This window comes from Triturus cristatus, chromosome 9 (genome assembly GCF_964204655.1).
Source record: "Triturus cristatus chromosome 9, aTriCri1.1, whole genome shotgun sequence".
In the NCBI taxonomy this organism is placed as follows: Eukaryota; Metazoa; Chordata; class Amphibia; order Caudata; family Salamandridae; genus Triturus; species Triturus cristatus.
Genome location: NC_140592.1, coordinates 494000483 through 494021603, shown reverse-complemented (window position 1 = coordinate 494021603; position 21121 = coordinate 494000483). Strand labels below are relative to the sequence as shown.

The following is a 21121-nucleotide window of genomic DNA, read 5'->3' as shown; positions in this document are numbered from 1 at the left end:
CCAGAATAAAGAAGAATATCATGGTCCCGGTCTTTAGATTCCTCTGTGTTACGATTGTGTTCTTGGTAGTAAGGCATTTGGCACTCAGTGCAGATGAGGGTAAATGATGACTGGTTTGGTTGAAACAGGCGGTGACGGGGACCGATGAATCATTGATGTGTATACAGTGAGAACGCTTGATGAAGTCAAACACATCCTACGTGGGATCTGATGAAGTTGGATTTAGATGAAGATTGTCGAGAATAGGTGAGACGCAATACAGACTTAATTTAATGTAAGGTAGGAGGGTTAAGCTTGGTGCACTTGATGAATATGAGTATGCGAGACCCGCCGCAGTTTCAATTGTGGCCTTTCTCGGGGCTTGGCACAGTTGACAACACATGACTTTTAAAACTTTTTAGTAGAGGTAAGGTCTGTAAAAGATGATTCACGACACTTGGTCCATAAACGAGTGTTAATTTTTAATTAGTAATAAACTTTCTTTGAATTGTTGAGAAGAGAGGCTTGTGTAGTTGATTTTAGGTAAGACTGTTTAGTTACTCATGGGTGAGTAGTGGTACTATCATGCACAGAGGAGGTTTTATCTGTTTCAATACGGTCAACTTTTTTGACATGTCTCTACATCAGACTTAATGTATGTGAAAGATGGCCGTAATGCTTGCAATTTTTTTAAAGGTGAGACTTTCTGCAGTTGCGTAGAGAGAAGCATTGTGTCTTAGAAAGGAGACAATACCTTTGGTGTGTGTCAAGAGGTAAGTTTTGTCTATTTAAGAATATGGAAGGCTTAGTGCAGGTACACTCATGGAAGCAGGGTATTTTTACCAATTGTCAAGCATGGTGTAACTTTGTAGAGGTAAATCTTCCGAATAGTGATTTCTTGGTGTGGTGGATTCCATAGCATACAGATTTAATTTGGATGATTGAGGCCTTGAGTAATTGATATTAGTTTGGACTTGTGGTAAATTAGGTTTGTTTGAGCTCTACTTTGTTATGTTAAATTGGGTAAAAGGGTTTGCATTTGGGTTAAGCCATAAGTGTAATCAATGTTCTAGTTAGTTGTGCCAGGCCAGATTTAACTAAGTTTGTAGGAACTCTGTCTGTACTAATTTGGCTGCGGTTCTTTTGTGATACCTGATACAGTGGAGTTTAGGAGTGAAATTGTCTACATTAAGATGGATGAAGCTATATCTAGTTGATGTCTGACGTGATTCGCTCTCCTTTAAGTTAGGTACAAGTAGATCACATTAAATGTAAGCTAGTCAACACAACTCTATGAAAACCCCCTTGCACTCAATTTGGATGTGACGCAGTTCACTTTTAGCACCGTAATGCTCCATGTAGTCAGTTTTAGACATGGCCCTGTCTAGAAGGAAAAAGTTCAGGACCAATGTAATGGGTATTATATGTGGTTGAATCTAGATAATATGTTGCCAATAATACTAGGTTTATTTGAGATCCAGTAAAACATAAGTTAGTTTAGTGAAATAGCTGTCGTTAGGACCGATTTTATGCCAGCCACAGAGATTGGGTAGACTCTGCATCTTATCTACTATCAGTTTTATGAACTGGGTCCTTGTGGTCAAGATCCGATAATGAGTAATAACTTGGACTGCAGAAGAAAACGTTTAGGTTCTTTCTTCCCATGAGTTTCCCTGTGTTTTGGAGGCTCTCCCTGACTCATGGCTCATTGGCTCATGCCCCTCCTAAGGAGCTCTGTGCCTTTAACACCTAAACCTAATTGGGGGAAAGGGTCGTTTAACATTAATTTAACTATCCAATAACTTGCTTAGCTTATTCGAATGATAAACCGAATGTAATCTTTAACTAAATTAGAACCAGCGTTTGTTAAACCATAAGCAATAACCGCCGCGTAACGAGTATTTCTAAACTGATGTGATGATGTTTAAATGTTCTTTAATGTTTATAAATGATTGTATTAAAAAAAGTTAAAGGGACTTTAATTGCCAACTAAAAACAACAAACAAAACAAAAACTTATCTGCTGAGCCGGGGTAACTTTCTTTTAACCCTTTGAGTGCTGGGATTGTTTTTTAACCACTCAATTTCCGGAGCAATGTCACTGTCAGCCATCCCATCTGACCTCTTCTGCGACTAATGCACGGATGTGTATACGCATGCTTGATTGAATTTTAAAGTATACTATTGAAAATCGGTGTATTAGCAGGTCTTGGGCAGAATGAGACTTCTGTGCCCATTTGGCTCCGTTAGTGAAGTCTGGAAATTGATTGCCCCTTCCACCACACTTCTACAGACCATCATCATATGCAAGATCTTCCACAGAAGTTGTGTGCCGCTACACAGTAAAATCTGTACGACAAAACAGCCTACTTGGCCCTTTAGTTGCTAGAGACTTTGGAATTCTTCAGCTAGATCCCCATGCATGGCCAGCGAATGGATCTGACAACTGGAAAGAAACAATTAATTGGGTGTTAGTTCAAGGGAATTAATACTGATGAGTTCGGTGTTGACGGAAATGTAGGGTGAGGAGGGCCACCAATATGCGGTTTAGGGGATCAGAGCACCGCAAAATATTGTTTCTGAAATTCGCTGAGCAATTCTTGCCCACAGAATAGTTCTGAAAGGCAGTGGAATGAACAATTGTTGATTGGGGCTTGGTTTGGGCCTGTGATGAATTCTCACCTGACTTTCTTGCTATAGAGTCATCTTGTTATAATGAACGGAGATAGTAAGAACTGGTTCATCGGCGGTACGTATTTGGATTTTTCCTTCCTTCCCAGTGCAAATGGTGTTCATTGAACCCATTCAGAAGTATGTGAATAAGGAAACTGTAAGAGTCCCAAATAGGAGTCTTGTTCCGATCCATTCACATTTTCTTTGCATCTGTTACCCCTCTCCCCATGCCCAGTGCAGAGGTCCCTTGGTAGCGCATATTACCTGTCTACTTTATGGTCCATGGAAAGTTGCCTAACAATTGCCGGAGGAGCACTATGAAGGAGAGTACATGTCACCGTCATTCAAACCTGCACAAAGACCCCTGTCTTACCAATACAGCCACTGGAATACTATTATCAGTATTGACATTAGCCCCTGTTTCATGTGGGCTGATATCAAGGGCGCTGTCTTCCATTTGATCCTCAGTTTTCCCGAGACTACTTGGGGCAGGATTTAAGCTCACGTCCCTTGGGGTATTGATTGGGCAGTCCTGCAGCATTGTTAGAGGTGATATATTAAATATCTGTGGATGTGGTGAATGGTTTCGGATCCCTTTGCCTTCGCAATATAGAGCTGGCTTTTCCTTTCCAGGTCTGACCAGCAACCATCACGGGTCATCACCATCTTTTTTGGGCAGACTGATCAAAACTTGAAGTCTGAAGGCCCTTCCAGGTATTCGCAAACAGCTTCCTGCACAGCTAGTGAACCACTAGAAGACAATCCCTAGAGAATGGCAAAGATGCATTGGCATGGAAACTTGGCTGGTTGTACCCGTTCGTCACGAATATGAACAAAGTTTGCAACCCTACTACTAGTCCTGCATCCAGGCGCGTAGTTCCCACTGGTGCAGCACGTCCAGTGGCAGGGGGCCCAAAGGGGTCCACTAAACCTTGAATTATTGCTCGATTTTGTAATTCACAGAGCAGCCATGCTGCGGTGGCAATTCCCTGCTTGTGCTACGGGCCATGACACACTGGCTATGCTACTGTCTGCATCTGTTCTCTTTGTGACGGAAGATCAATTCTGCCATCGAGATGAAGGAGAAACTCCACTTCCGGTGTGCCAGGCTGGCACCTAAGACTCATGATCTGGTAGATATAGCTGGCAGCTCTTTTCGCACAATTGGACAATTCTCAAATTCATGACCCACCTATGTCTGGCAGGATGTAGCCGTTCATACTTAATGTAAGAGACATCACCTGGCTGCTCCTTACTGGAGGTCGTAGGTGAACATATACATTCAAGTTTGTGTCCCAAGCAAATCGTCAAAGATGCGTGCTTTCATTATCATGACTGATGTGAAACTGAAAATATCAAAACTGCCCGGTGGTTTTAAATCTTTGTGCTCCGCTCACAGATGTTCTTTACAGCGGGTATTGTTGGTAAATACTACACTCTCCAGCTACTGCCATATTCCCTGCCTTTCAGAGAGGGTTGCGGATAACTGCTGCACGTTAATGCTACTATTCAGTGGCATCAATTTCAAATGGAATTGTGGGTAAAAGTGGGTAAAAGTCCCGATCTCCCCTACACATTTTTGAGGTGGTTGTGGATTTATGATCCATACTTCAGCTTCTAGACATTGTCAGTCTTTTCAAAGAGAATTGTGGGTAAGTGCATTGCACCCATACAACTGGCGTTTGGGATCCCTTAGAAACGAAACAGTAGTGCATGTCTCAGAGTAGAGGTGGGGGTATGTTTCACAATGTAACACCAAAAAGATTCTGTCCTTTTCAGAAGATTATATACCTTCTTTTACATCCTGACAACTGAACCTCCATGTTGCTTTCAGATAGGATTTGGAGCAAATTATGCACATTCCAATGCATTGGTCTATGTGGTGCAACTATGAAAGTCGAATGTGGGTATCTACCATGTGCCAGACACTGGCAGGAAACGCGCCTTTCTGAGGACAGTGGCTTTGCGTCATGTCCTGGACTTGAGCAGGTGCAGCCCCTTCCCAGACAGATGTAGGTACTTCCTTTTAAAGACCTTGTCTTGCACCATCCTTTCCGGAGTCAATCATTAGAAATTGCCTCACCCTTAAGTTTGGCACAGCCTCCTTCAAAGAGAGTAAAGGCTTGATGCTTTGCTTGCATATACTTTGCATCCAAAGCCCCTTTCAGAAAGGCATGACTTATTCTGTATGCATTGCTTGACACTGCCTGTCCCTGGTTGTGTTTTATACTCCAGATATTTCCTACAGCTGGCCCCTTTTGAAGTTCTTGTGAGCAATATTTTGTCAATCTTCTCCTTCACTTGCTGTCTGTTTTCCAGGGTGTTGGGCATACACTCGTACACCCTTCCTAATATTTTCTATATATCTACAGTGTGCCCCGCATGCTGTAGAAACCATGCCTGAATCAGTCTTCCAAACTGAAAGCAGGGGCACATCACTGCTCCTTCCACCAGGCAGGTGAAAATGCAGCTCCACCACCCTTTCCAAATTCCCCAAACCCAAGAACCAGAGAAGCTGAGTGAGCAATAAAAAAAATCATAATAAACAAGATGATCTCAATTTAACCAGGAAACTAACGTCGAGGAGAGGACGTCGGGCTAAATAAGGCTTTAAAAAACCCAAACGTTCGGGATTTCATGTAAACATCTAATAAATGAATTTTAAACCAATTAATAATTCTGCTTAATAGAGAGCTACCTCTGTCACAATCAAAATAGAAACTCAATAGAGAAACTCAGAGGGTTAAAAATGAGGATTTAAAATCATCCCCTTGCTATCCAAAGATCGGTCTTACGATTTTGAAGGATTAAAGGTCCAGTGGAATCCATTTGGATGTGTTAATGTGTCAGAAGGTCCCTTTAACATTTTCTGATTGCTTTTGTTGTATATTCTTCTGAATGGATGTGTGAGAGGCAAAGAGAGAGTGGGAACGTTTGTTGTGATACCGGGTAGGTTTGCAATGTTTTGATGTATTTATGGCTAAATCTACGACGCACGATAATATAGTGGTTGAGGGTCTTAGTTGAAACTGTTACGCACCCCCTATCTACCTTGAGTTTCCATCAGGTCTCTATAGGTACCTCTGTTTCTCAAGAACCATGTATAAGTATTGTTCATCTTTGGCTTGTGTGCTCCCTTGGGGCACACATGATTGTTTATTGACCTTGAGTAAGAGATCTTAAGGTCCTCATAACAGATAAAGGAATCATTGTGAGTTGATGGAGTTTAGATAACGCACAGATTTTAGTTCTAGGTAAACAAAACCATTACTACCTGTTGCAGCGTTCTGTTGCTGAACAACCATTTCTCCTCGCATCTCTTCTATTGATTCAGAAGCTTTAAAAGGCTAGTTTATCTTTGCACAGATGGAACCCATGATTAAAGATCCCCAGATATGCTTTCTTGTTCTTATACTGCATCCTTCACTCACCAAGCATAAAGGCCTGGGCCAATATAATGCAGTTTTTTACCTTGACTGGTAAACAATTAGGCAGAGGAGTCACAATACTATTGAAGTTTATTTAGTAGCCAGATAAGATAGTAGAATGTACACAGCAATGTAGTTATCCTGATCATAACAGATTGCCAACTGAACAGCCAAGGAATTTAATTTTGTGAGAAATGTGAGGGTTGGGAAGAGTACGTGATGGGGAGATTCTCATTGAAAGTAAATGATCGTGAGGATTATGGCCAAAATCCCCGATGGCAATCGAAATTTCAGTTGAGCGTAAGCAGCTACGTACACCCTTGTGGATTGGGATCACAATACCACGTGTTTACCAACATGGAGGAGTTATTTGGGAACAGTGTGACTAGTTATTTATTTATTTGTCTTTTATATAGTGCTTTATTCCATGTGACTTGTTATTTGTCTTTTATATAGTGCTTTATTCCATGTGAGTTGTGCCACTCTACTATACGGTTATCTTTAGGAGGATAAAACGGTAAACTTGATTAAGATCAAGTTGTGTTGGATATTGACACTGTTACGGATATTAGATCTTAAGACGGAATTAGGTATGTTCCACATTTGGGCTGGGAGAGAGTTCAATAGACAAAAGTCAATTGCAGTGATGGAGTGGCCATCCAGTTAAGGCAGTTTATGCTTTGGAATTGAAATTGCCATGTTGCTGATTGTCTAATGTTGTTAGTTGATTATCATGGGTAAGTGTGAGGTGATTATTTAGTAGATAATGTATCAAAACTACCAACTGGTGTGTAGGGTTGCACTTCTGAGAGAGCATTAGTGTCTGGATTTCCCAGTGGCTCTGAGACGGCAGTAATTGGAAGGAGCCCCTTTGAAAGCATCACTTAACTGTCAGAAGTAGTTCGAAAGTCAAGAACTGGTTAGCTTATGTATATTGTGCATGACCAGGAGTGAGATGTGGGATATTTAGTGCAGGGAATAAATCAGAGATGGATAGCGAAAGTAAAGATGAGGCGAATGGTTCTGTATTAGTAGTATGTTCTCATGATTACACGGTTGTTTAGGCACTGTTGTAACCTTCAGTACCAATTACAATTTTCCAACCATGGATTATGAAAATTAACTATAGAACCTGAGATGTATGTAAAGATGGAGGTAGGGCAAGGATCAGGTATTGAGATTAAGAGTCACTTTTGACAACAACAGCTAATTCGGTTTAGGGATGAGCTTGTTCGGGTCTCTTGCCGTTTGTGACTTTTTGTCTTGCTGATGAGTTGCAGGGAGAATAATAGTCACTTTCTAGTTGGAATTTAGGTTATGTATGGGATGTGGATAACCTTTATAATACATGTTAGCAGTTAGAAGCCTATTCCAGAATTTTCCCAAAGGACCTCTGCATTGGCTTGACTTGCTTTCTCTAATGCAGTGTTCCTCCACTCACTTAGATCCACCCTCAAACCACACACAAACATTGTTGTGATTAAATTATGGTTTTTTATATCATCCCTTGGGTTTAGCTTTGAGAGATACAAGAGAAAAAAGTTGCATACTGTAGTATTCTGTTAACTGGGACATTGGTCCTTCTTTCCTGCGTTACCACCAGCAGCACTTATTTGTGCTCTGGGAAATAAACATTGCTATATTTGGAGCCTAAGAACCCACCACCCACAGGCAACTACTTGCTTAGAGACATTGGACTAGGAAGATAAAACTGTAAATAAGTCTAAAATTAGGAAATAAAGGATGCATGCAGTGGCATATTATTGTGTTTAGTGTATACAGCTATAGAAATAGATAATGCATTAATAATCTCAACCAAACAATATTGATACTTCTAGTCAAAGATGGTTGTACAAATTACACAGAAATTACGTCCTCTTGGTCTCAGTAAATCAGTGACAAAAGGCAGTGTTGAAAAGGCTGACAGCAAGAGCCTTGCATCTAGAAAACAGGATGTCAGTTGCCAAGCTCGTTTACGTGTACTTTAGGGATAGAACATAAGAAAACATTTGGTGGTTGCGGTATTCATGTGAATTAGCAAAAAACATTGAATGGGATATGAAAATTGACAGGAAAACTGAAATTGACAGTAAATGGGATGGTACTGTAGAGAAATGTAACTCTTAGGTGCTTTAGCTCTATAGACCTAATCAGCTTAACTCAATAAAAACCTAATTGTGGGGTGCGTAAGTATGTGTGAGCGTGGAAGTAGGGCATAGAGCCATTTCGAGTGTACAAAATGTGTTGACTGGATTCAAGTGAGTAGTGCATGTAAGTGCAGTGACGATCTCTCCTGAACTATCTTGATGACTGAGCTCCGATTTCAGTGAAGGACTGCGTATGAAAGAGGGGGTTTCAGACCGTGCCATAATTTGTGCTGTATTGCAGGACAATGGTTTTATACCTCACAAAATCTGGATATTTATGAAGTGTCTGTTTATCTACCTCACCCCTTCCCCCTCCCTTCAACATGCACCTCCCAGGTCGACAGCTGACAATCTTTAACAGCCAGGCTGCAATCAAGATTGGTGGCAAAGACCAAGGGCGCCCCTTCCAGGGACAGATCTCAGGGCTCTACTACAATGGACTCAAAGTGCTGTCTCTGGCGGCAGAGAGCGACTCTAACGTCAAAGTGGAGGGCAACCTGCGGCTGGTTGGTGAAGTGCCATCTGTCATGACCACTGAGACCACTGCAACCACCCTCCTGGCAGACATGTCCACCACCATCATGGAGACCACCACTACCATGGCCACAACCACCTCGAGACGGAGCCGCTCTCCCATTACGCCGGTAAGGACCAGAGTAAGCAAATATTCCTCTGCAATCGGAGACAAATGTGATGATTCCTACATGTTGTTACATCAATTAGAATTTGTGAACTCGATTATGAGACATAGACTGTGTGATCGTGCCCTAACCTATAAAAATGGGGGTGGGGGGGGGGGATCAGTTGTGCGCTTCCCATTTTAGATAAGGGCTGATCTCTATTGTGGAATAAGCGATAATTTGCTACATAATTTGCATGCAAGCTGACTGTGAGCCACCTTTGGTATTGGTGTGTCGGGTGGCACTAGTGAAGAACAATACGGGATTGCCCTCCAGAGTTTTGGAGAGGCAGAGTGCCCTTCAGGTATTTGAATGGTGTGGTATCAAAGTGGTCTCATTCCAACAGCCACTGGACATTCAGATACTTTACTGGCAACAGACCCATGATCACAGTCATCAGTACTTTTATCACAAGACTGTGAGGCGGTACAAAATGAAATACCAATTCAATAGTGTCCTGGCGACAGTAGTGAGAGGATACCCAACAAAATGAAAGCGATGTCACTGAGCTAGTACAGAAGAAGTTGCCCTATCTCATTGCTTCTCCTGGTAACAGATCAATGCTCGCTCCAGCACTCTCCCTCTCAGCCTTTTCCTCTGATTATGCGTCTTTTTGTCATACTCCATATTACAAAAACAAGAATATCTGGTTGTCACTGCTTTCATCCTCATACCCACTACCTCCAAGTCCCGCAACCCGGATTTTCTGGGTGATGCAGAATCTTTGACTCTTCTCAGTTGAGGTACCGAAACTTCCAGGATTGGCTCCCTTCTCCCCATGTAGTTGATATTTTTCACCAATGGTTTTCTTCCCGCTTGAAATCTCTGATAGTGGCATCCCTGCTACGATTGTCCTCGTCCCTCCAAACCAAGCAAGGCGCGCTGTATGTTCCCCTCTCATATGTTGCTCGTTGCAGAAGCTGTAAGGGGCTGTAATGTTCAGATTTTCAAAGTAGACAGATGTGTTTCTCTATCTCTACTACTTCAACCAAACATGAACAGACAGAACAAATTCATCTGCTTGTAGAGTGGTTTAATTACTAAAATTCGGAGCAGCAATTATGTCTAGTCTTAGGTGTGAGTTGCATTGCCCTTCCGGTCAAAGGTAATGTTTATGGTCCCTTCAGGTTTTTGTCCAAATGGAATGTTTCCAAGTTTCATTGTGACGCTCGAAGCCATTTTGAGAGGTCATTGAAAAATACTGAACCAATGCGTACCAGGGAGAGGATGACAATTTGATGTGCGGAAAAAAAAACGCACACGGGCAATAATGACATATTATCCTTGATTGACGGAACAAGAAAAAGGAGGATTTAACCTTTGGCAGCATTGACCTTGATGCAGCACCAACTCCGTCCTTGTGAAGCTATATCTGCAGTGTGCATACATATGGAATGAACTATGAGGAAGAACAAAATATTTTTATCCTTGTAGGGAACTGTACAACTAATCTCAATGAATTTAAAACTAAATTCACGGTCTCACATTTTTCAAGGATTTTGGGTTTACTGAAGTTTCTAGTGTAGGCAAAGGGATTGGACCTATCCTTGTTTTCCGGAAACCCATAGTGTCTTTTAGGGTTTGAGGCATGGGGCCCGCCTTTGCATTTTTTGGGGTTATGTTGTTGTTCAGATTTTCTTTGGTAGGCTGCAGGCTAGGAAGCCTCTTTCAGGGTGGGTGGGCTCTCTGAAACTCAAAGACAAAAAATTGTAGAATGAAATTTCAGAGGACAAAATATTGTAACCAAACTATCAAAAGATAGCTAACTACACATATTTCGAGGTATGTGTAGATGTGGCTTTAGGAATAGTAAATGTATACCTCCTCTATATGCACCTAATTTTCGCTATTTTTGTCCTCGATATTTTGTCTACGTTTTTCCTCTATCATGATATTTCTATGTTATAGAGCCAGTAATAAAATCAGAAGCAAAAGAGCAAATGATGGACGGAATGCTGAACAGATCAAACATTCGCCCCCAGTCACAGATCTGAGTTAAATTAATCAATTTGAGGTTAAGGCTGGTTGGCGAATAGGCTTAGTCGTCCCTTCTTTTGGGCTTTCGTATCCTCCCATGAGACTGCTGCTGTTACGTGTGCTTTTACGCTTCACGTTATTTCCCACACTTCAAGCGCACTCTTTTTTAGGTTGGCCTGCCTCTGCTCATGTTCCTGCCATGAAACCTTTGTGGCCACTTCATTTTTCAGCTTGGCCTGTCACTTAATCTCTTAATATCCCCGTGCTGTTCCCCACACCACCTCACCCCTCGGAGGTTGCTGCTTGTTCGTGTTGGTGCTTCTTCAGCTTCAGCGTCCGCTGTGCCACTCTTAATCTCCCTGTACCCTTCCCTACACACCCTCACCCCTCTCACAACAGTGCATGCCCGCCCCAACACCCCTCTGATCTCGCTTCTACTTCGGACTCATGACGATGCATCATCAGCTTCGGCGCCTGCGGTGCCGTCCCGCCAGTCGCTGCTTATAAGGTAGCAAATCCCTAGCATGAGCTTGCCCCCAAGCACCACGGCCCTCACCCACCTACTTCTGGAGACAGGAGACCGGTACAAATTTCAACAAAGCCATTGCTTCTCCAGCTGCCAGCCGCTGAGATGAGGGCTTCACCGCTGCCTCCCAGAAGGTATATAAAAAGCAAGTGCTTTCAAAGGTGTGGGATCTCCATTTTTTATAAAGGGGGCTTCTGTTTCACATGTTTGAGGAATGAGTTTTTTAAAATATGAGCAGTGAATGTTGGTGCATCGCCTGAGGGTTCTTGCACTGGGGCTCCTAGGGCGGGGTGGGTCTCAAGTTCTCGCTCATGCACCAATGTGGGCCAGAATGGGGTGGCGTTCAGAGTTTTATAATAATCGTGGGCCTCCCCAATCCCAACTGCCAAAGACCTCTTCCCATGGGCACAAAAACTGTGCTCTCTCACACTACAATCGTGTGTACAAATGTTGATACCGTGGCTAATACTTGGTATTACCCCAGCACACATCACCAGTTTTTTTGATTGACACACTGACCGTGGAAATACGGTAGGTTACAAGCACAGAGACTTTAAGTGGGTGCCCTAGATGTGGATTTCCTTGAACTGTCCGGGCTCGCCTTCCAACCATTGGACTCCCACCTTTACTGCAACATATACTTAGAATGCGAATGTAGAATAATCGTGCATTTCTTTTACGCACGCACCTTCGTAGAAACGCTGCTGCTCCTACCCAGTTAAAGCTCCTCAGCTCATTTTGAAATAAATTATGAAACTGCTAGCACGAAGAAATTGCAAAACTAAACACTTGACACATTCTATGGGTGCACACCAAAGGCACATTGAGGGAGAGCAATTTCTCATACTAAAGAGGGTTTTTAATCGAGGTTATCGCCTTCCTTGCACTTTCTTGGATATACAACATTTACTTACCACGTGCATCAATTCACTACAAGGACCGGCAGTTGTTCCTTCTGTGGTAACTTGTACATACTCACTACGGGTGAATCTTTATCACTCTTGGAATGTGCACGGCACCACACAATGTAAATATATTGTGAACACTAGGGAAGAATTCCTAGTGTTCCCAATATATGTAGATTGTGAACATAGCGGCTGAAATACCACGTACACCACATCCAATCATGCGCACGCTTCTTTTTAGAGTCATTGTAAAACATACAATTGCCATCACATACATCCACTCCACTCCAAAACACAGAAGTAAAAAACATTTCTATTACAACGCCAATCGCTCTAACTCCCCCCAAAAAATGCGAGACCTATTGCATTGCAAATGCTTGTTTGATGATGAAATCAGAGCAGGATAGGCCGCCGTGAACCAACCATGTCCCCAGGGCCCCTTTCTAAGGATGTTTAAAGAAAGGGACGGTGCACCAGAGAGTAGAGTCCAAAACCGCTTCCAATTTATCCAAAGTTATCCTTCATTCTTATTTTTCAATCTTTAAAATTCAACCACTGCCACCGCGTTTCGTTCCATTGGAACTTCGTCATTGCATGCTGGAATGAGTGATCCAATAATCGTCCCTTATAGAGTTGCAGAGATTGAAGGAGTCCAAGTTCTTGTGTCTCATGCAATCCGACCCTGGACTGGAGACCTCCGGGCTGAGAGAAGCTTACGGGGACGCGCATGCCAAATTGCAGCAGTCAGGGAAACATTCTAAGGATGACCTTCTGTACCGTGGGACCCATTTGAACATTTTTGCAAGGACTCCTTTTCCTTTCCCGTGCAGCCCTCTGTAGTCCCGTCACGTGATCGTGATAATTTTGATATGCTTCGGGTACATACGGTAATGGTGAGTCTCCTAAGGTCTTTAAGTGTATCGGATACTTAGATTTTGGGGTGCAAGGATTACGAATCTACTGGCTGATAGCCAAGTAAAGTGCCACGGTTGCTCCCCTTTTCTGCTCAGCCTTACTTGGCTTTGAAATGCACGATTCCTTCGCCCGGGGTTATATTCCATTCCCAGCAGAACTCATATTTTAAACTGCTGAGAAAGTCGTCTCTGGTTTCCATGCCAACAGCAGCGGCCCTTCTCCCAGCCTGCTCTCTGCTGGAAGCTGAGGATGGAGATGTTTACAGCCGGGGCTTTTGTAGAAAATGCAGCACTGGGTTTTATGCAAATTCCATCGTTTTATTATTTTTTGTGGGTACCGTTTTTGCCACTTGCCGTGGTCGTAAATTACAGGAAACCATCGATCGCTCGCCGCGCTCCTCCCCCATCTCTCCGCGGATTTCAGCCTCTCTCTCGCTTTTTATTGTAACAGCAAGCATCCTTCTGTCGCTGTTTTCAAAATCTGCTGATCACAAGGTTCTGTGTCCGTTCCGCCGCTTCAGCCCGCGTGCTGTTCCTGCGCCACCTTGCTTAAGCATCACCTCAGAGCGCCCCCCACCCCCACCCTCTCGACAGGAACTTGAGGCTTCCTGGTCGCCGCATAGCTCAGGGAAGAGGCGGCCGGTGTTGTGTTCTAATGCCACACTCCCAGTTTTATCAGCCGGCCGTGAACCAGAAGAGATTCGCAACCACGCGATTACAGTGGTAGCAGTGACTGCTTTCAGTAGCACATCCTCAATGTGTGCGTGTCGTCCGAGAAAAGAAGTTCAATGCAGTGCCTTTTCTAGAAGGATAGATCGTGCTCTTTCAACCCCAATAAACACCGACTGCGCGAGGTGTTGTGCCGGGGTACACGCCTTAATGAAACACAGAATGGATGAGCGCACCCCAAATCAAACAAAAAGGGACATCATGAATTATACAGCAGTCTGATTCAAATGTAAATAACTATAAATTAATTTAAAAAATAAATAAACATATTACATATTTCTTATTTAATTATATAAAGATGTACTATTTTTCAACATTAATTATATTTGTTGCAATTTACCATTATTTCCGGTGGGTTTTTATTTAAAGTGCCTACCTCCATAATATTCTATGGGAGGGTGTAGCAGTACCAGTGGTTGGCCATGTGTAATGCTGGATATACTACAGAAGTGTAAATTACTAAAAAAAAATGCAATCTGTGAATACCGAAAGGTAGTGCGAGCGTACTCGAAAGTGTAAGTTACCTCTGTGAATCAGGCATTTGATGTGTGTGTCCATTGACTATAGTGGTTCTGGTATCAGTATGCGGTTACTAATACTAAACGAAGGAGTTCTGTTACTGCATAGGGTTTACCCACTGAACAAGACAGATATCCGTTACCCCGAGATCATCACTGACAGCAGACAAATCCGAAACAGAGCAGTAAACAATAAAAGGATTGCTCCTTCTGCAGTATCATGAAGCCTTCACTATATTCCCTCATCTTTGGAACAGGACGAGTAAATCTCTACATTGGTTGTGTCCAGCGAAGTTAAGGAGGGCCGGATACATACCGGATTATCAGGCAATCCACAAAAAATAAACATACAGACAATGAATCTAACTTCAATTCCATAATAACTTGTTTAAAACAATCTTTCTTTCCATGTAGCACCTCGCACAATAGTTTGTTTCCTCTTAGCACTGCAGCATATTGCCCAATTTATCCACTTTGCAAAAAGATATGATCTTGCCAGGAGTCAAAGTCATGACCTACCGAAGTGTGTGGATGTATGCCACAAGTATTTGACTCACTGAGCTATCAAGTAATATAAAATAGCACCTCATATATATAGTCATTGGTAAATTTGCAAGTCTGCCACACATCTCGCTTTCCTTGGTTTTTACATTGGACACCTCTAGTCTATATGATCTCCTTAGCTATGAAAAATCCCTAGGTCGACACTCTGTCATTTTCATTTATATTTTTTGCATAGCTGTTTATGGAGCTCTTAAATCAGTTCGAAAACATCTTTTGTCTGAGAATTCGTCAAATGTTCCAGTCTCATCCTATAGTTCTCTTCATGGTGGCCTTTTTTGTGAATTCTTTCATACTTTTTTCCCGTTGCTGGAAATTGTTTTATCTACGCCCCAAAAGTTTTGCATTTTTATTTTAATTTTTTTCTTATGTGCCAGGTAATATATTTTTTCAGCTGATCTTTTTAATGTTATGTACTTCTGATAAGTCATGCCCAGCATGTGTTGCAAAATAATGTCCTCTAATGACACTCTAATCAAATTCTCATCATGCCCACTGGTCCAGGTGTGCCTCGGTGTCTCTGAAAGCTGGGATGAAGGTCCTAGTTGTCCCTTTTGAGTTCAGTATGTTGCTCTCTCCTCTTCAAAGTGGAAACCGCTCCTGCTTCTTGATTTAGAGTAAGCACCTTCTGACACATTATCTGCTTAAGAGAAACGCCTAAACCCACCGTAGCTCACAATATATAGAAGTTCCACAAGTGTTAGGACCATGGAGGAACACACCACAATTAAACACTCTGCAGAACTGGAGTGCTGGAGTCTTGGTAGCTGTGAACAAACACAGCCAAAATGTGTGGAATCCGAATTCGAAAGTTTTTGCAAACTGATTCACTGTGAGAAGTTAAAAAGTTTTTGTTGTTAAATTACACTGTGAATCTCTATTATTTTGTTTCGCGTGAACCGAATGCGAACACTGGTACCGAAATTTGGCAGATGTCGAAATAGCAGAATACCACGAATCAGTGCGCTGATATACTTCTGTGTTCTATGAATAAAATCCCACTACTAGAAACTAGGGGACACATTTACAATAAAGTGGCGAAGCGTGTCATTAAGCCAATAAGGCTAACGACATGCTTCGCCGCTTTAGAAACGCAGGGCTGCACCATATTTACTAGAATATGGTGCAGCCCCGCATTTTCCCCTGTGCTGGTGCTAAATTAAAGGTGCCTAGCGCCAACGCAGGTGCCCTTGCACTGTAGTGCAAGGGTGCTTGTGTTGAGGGGAAGATTGTCTATGTGCAGGAAGGTCCCCCTTCCTGCACATAAACAATCTTTGAAATGCCGTTTTGTAAAGTTATATGTGCTGCTTAAGGCAGCTCACATAGAAGAAACAAAACTGCATTAAAAAAAAAAAATTAATGCTTATGTGCAGGAAGGGGGACCTTCCTGCACATAAGCAATCATTGGTGTTTTGCTGTTTCCATGTGTGCTGCCCAATGCGGCACACATGGATCAGCAGAAACGAGGAAAAATAAAGCATTTCTCCTCATTCCGCCTATATAAGATGAGATTTTTCCTGGTCTTAATTTTGGCGCTGCCTCCTATTTACGCTGCTTTCGTAAATAGGGGGCAGCATAAAAATCAATGGGTGTTGCGGTGGAACCCCCACTACAACACCTATTAACCGCCCCCTTCACGCTAAGTGTGGCGTGAATGGGGGCCTTATTTACAAGGCAGCATTAACCTACGTTAAGTGGCTTAACACTGCCTTGTAAATATGGCGAAGCCCCCATCGCCATCACAACGTCACTGAAAGTGACATTTTGGTGGCGATAGGGGCTTGTAAATATGCCCCTAGATGCCTCGAAGACTAATACAGCAAGAAAAAACATAACTAAAGGCCTGATGTACTGAAAGAGTTGATTGATCAGGGATCCAGTTGTACTGAGGCCTTTAGCAACGACTGCATTAGGCCCATTTTGCCCTTTAGGCATTTTTTAACATTATGTAAATCATAAAGGTGACTCAGATGAAGAATTTTAAAGGAACCTGAGGACGTTTATCTAGACTGCACAGCTTATTTCAATTTTCAGCATTATGCTCCATAAAGGCTTTTATATTATAGGGGCTTTTATCCCTTAGAGGACTGATTCACTAATGCCTTACTTTATATTAGAGAATGAGCCATATCTCGTACATGCCATTTGCATCACATTTTGAAAACACAGTAGCTATGGTGAATTTCTCCTAAGAGCCATCCTTTCCATTACAGCTGACTCGGACTATGCCTCAATGTTTCCCAGCACGTCCACATCAAAGGACAGAGCTCCTAGATGTAATAACACTTTAGTAGGGTGGTGTTGACTCTTTGGTAAAATAGGAAAAGAGTTTCATTCACTCTCAACCATACATTTTATTACCCAACTTTGATTTAGAGGTGAAACCACTGGCAGAAGGTCCCCCATTGTGCTAGGAATTCCCACATTCGATTCTTCTACAGTCTTCAATTTTCCAGAAATTTAGGGGATGGTCTGTCACCACTTGTAAGTCTAAAATGTTAAGAGTTTTGTTTGAATTTGCATGTTAGTCGGGGATATGTGGCTTTAGCAGGCATGGGGTTAGCCAGCAGAAAGTCATCTAGGGAGCGGTTTATAATCCTGAGAGAGTATACAAATCCTAAGAGTGGCAATCAAACCATTCCAACATCCCAAAGCACTGTGATATCATTGAGGCCTACTTTAGACAAAAACTAATATGATCTAGAATACATTCTCAAACCTAGGAGGCTCCATCACGCAGGAATCCATAGAAGTCCCGCCTGTGTGTATGTTGGAAAGCTTTAGCCCATTAACTGAGGAGCAGACCTTAGCCCGTATTAATTCGATAAAATCAGGGTCCCCAAGAGACCCAGCTACCCCTCACGTGATTACCACTTTAGCCCCTATGCTGTGCACTGCACTCACAGACCTATGTAATCTCTTACTAAAAGTAGCTAGTATAACCTGTAAATGGAAGGCAGCATACATCAAGCCCCAGAACTTTGCAAACTACAGACCCATTTCCCTTCTCTCTTTTTTCTCTAAAATATTGGAATTCAAAGTGAATGCACAAATATCATCATATTTGGAATCTAATCACTTACTTGACAGTTCCAATCGGATTTTTGCACCTCACACAGTACGGAGGCTGCACTTGTGGAGGTCACAGATACCATCAAACTGGCACTAGATCAAGGATCAGCGACCATGTTAGTTCTTTTAGACCTCTCGGCCGCATTCAATACCATCTCCCATCAGATCTTGGTGCATAGACTCTGGAAGTTTGGTATCAGATGTGAAGCAATGGAATGGCTGGGGAACTTTCTGTCAGAACGAACAGGCCAGGTCCAGTTGGGCGAGTATTCTTCAGCCCCTTCATATATTGACAAGGGGTGCCACATGGCTCAATCCTGAGCCCAACACTGTTTAATGTGTATATGGCCCCCTTGGCACAACTCATTAGATCTTATGGTTTTGAAACCATATCTTATGCTCACTGATGACATTCAACTGATCACCATGGACCAGGACCTCACCCTGACCAAAACGAGATTTAAAAACTGCCTGCTGACAGTTAAGAACTGTCTTCAACTGAATATTACCAAAACTGAGATTCTTTTGTTCGGGAAGGCACAGACAGCCTGGTCAGAGGACTGGTGGCCTTCGGAGCTAGGCGCTCTAACCATTCCCAACAAATGTGCAAGGAACTTGGGAATAATGATGGATGACAAGCTCTCCATGAAGGAGCATGTCAAGACAGTGTCTGGTACCTGTTTTGGCATTTTACGAACCCTTAAAAAGGTCTTTCAATGAACTCCTCTGCAGGTCAGGAAGTCACTGGTACAAGCACTAATAATGAGCCACTTGGATTACGGCAATGCTCTTCTGGCGGGGAGTAGTGAGGGTTTGTTGGCAAGGTTCCAGAAGGTGCAGAATTCAGTTTCGAGATTGCTATTAAATCTTCCTCTTTGCTCCCCCTCTGAGCCCTCTCTATATTCCCTCCACTGGCTCTCCATCAAAAAATGTGACCTATTCTAACTTCTCTACCTGGTATGCAAGACCTTGCAGGGGATCGGCCCTCTCTATTTGAGGCAGAAATTACAACCATATACCCCGGCGCGACCGCTCAGGTCGAGTGACCAAGTGCTTCTATGCCCAAAACGCATCAGAACAACGAGGCACGGAGGCAGCGCCTTCTCATGCAACCAGTGTATCACATAGGAATATAATCACTTGGGGTTAAAATCTGAGATAATCTAAACTTCTGGATACCTTCTTAATCCACAATATGATGAGCTCACTGTACATGAGAGTATGTTAGTTTGAATGTCACTTTCAATGTTGAGACGCAAAACTTCCTATATCGAAGGCTGTTCTACTGTTATTTCTATAGAGTGTGGTATACATGTACGTGCAGAGGTGCAATGGGCTGGTGGAGATCCTCCCTATGAGAAGATGAGTTTCAGTCACTATCTGCACTAAAGTCCAGTTTCTGATGCTTCACCCTAAACCTCCGCAAATTTCCCGCAATTAAAGACAAAGGTTGCGAAGATATCCTATTTGGACTCATTGTTTTGCTACTTGAATAAATGTGTTCACTTATACTTGGGTTGCAGTAGACACATACAAAACTGGCATACCCGATCTTCATTCCCTTCACACTGCTCCTGAACAAACTTGCAAAGTTCCACTTCAGTCACAAGATTACTGCGGAAGGGTATTAAGGCAGAAGAAGAGAGAGAGACAAAGGGAGGAAGAGTGGATCAAGATACATTTTATTTTTGCTATGCCCTCAGAGAATCTTTTTAATGTCATTGTTAAGCGAAACGGAAAGCAGTGAGCCACCTATATGTAGGAGCCTCTGTATTGTGTGTGTTAATGAATTGTAGGCTTGCACACTAGCATTTTCCTGGTTTCCTGCACGCGTGATTTTTTTTAGATGCTTCATTTACATTCCTGCCTTTAAACACATCAGGACCGATTGATTCTTTGCTCTGGGCTGATGTCCGAGCCTTTGTTATGCTGATTTTGACACAGCAAGCTTGATTCTGCCAGTCTGGCTCTGGAATACAGATTCGGCGGAGAAGAAGCGGGTGAAGCGGTGCCCTGTCCAACATTTCCAGTGCGCGGCTCTCAGTGCCTCTGAGGAAGAACCAATTAGCATTTCAAAAAAGACAGCTGCGAAGATTGGGTTAGAAACCAGAATTCCCAAGGAGCTGGGCTTTCAGCTGGAATCAAATGAGAAAAACAAATTACGATGACCTTCCTGGACCCGTACCTGCAAATGAGTAGCTGGCGTGGTGATGGAGAAGGTCAAGGCAGTCCCTGTAGGACAGTGCTGGGCAGTGAGGCAATCCAAAGGTTTGAAGAGTGACAGAGGAGTTTTGCAGATGTGAGAGAGGATGGAACCTGCTGTCCTAAAGAAATAGATACCTTTGTTAAATGAACTCCAGAGTCCAGCACAAAATTGAAGGTCCTTATGCACACAGACTAATAACAACCCAAGTCAAGAATTCTTTGTCTTAAAAGAAACCTCAAAACAAGCACTTGGAACGTCAAAAGATCCAATGATAACTGCTTCCACAAACGTAGACAACGTCTTAGTTGTACCACGTCCAGGACAGGCCAGTGTCTCAATACCTGAATCAAGTGAGTGTTCCAGTTAAGACTAAAAGACTGAAGCAATCCCAAAGCCAAGGATTTCCTCAAGCCTCAAACAAATCTCTGTCTTTGTTCACAGAGCAAATTACTGTTCTTTTTCTGGAGCCAAATGTTGGCCTAGTCCCAGACACCTTGGCTGCTTCAGATTTGAACCGCATTGCTGGTTGAGGTCTGATGTGCCTGTTTTAATCTGTGTCTGAAAGGCTTCCCCCTCTCGGATATCATGGCATGGTTTCAGATGATTGATCAGGCACCTGTTATTGTAGGCCTTGTACTTTTAGTGGATACACTCTCTACACCTAGGGCTCTGGCTGCACTCTGCACATTCGAATGAATAAGAACTGTGTGCAATAAAGTTATTGCATTGTATTGAGTTGCATTTCTTGGTATGAGCATGTTGTTGCATTGGTAAGATTTGCATGCGCATCTTTTCAATTGTGATTTC

The 21121-nt window shown here is 42.7% G+C and overlaps 1 protein-coding gene across 2 annotated transcripts in view; it reads left to right on the top strand.

Moving 5' to 3' along the window:
• NRXN2 (neurexin 2) overlaps positions 1-21121 on the top strand; it is a 2164206-nt gene that overhangs the window by 2046397 nt on the left and 96688 nt on the right. For both annotated transcript variants that reach the window (XM_085625468.1, XM_085625469.1), the window contains exon 21: positions 8563-8870. In XM_085625468.1, coding sequence (XP_085481594.1) covers positions 8563-8870 — 308 coding nt within the window. The remainder of the gene's footprint in view (positions 1-8562; positions 8871-21121) is intronic.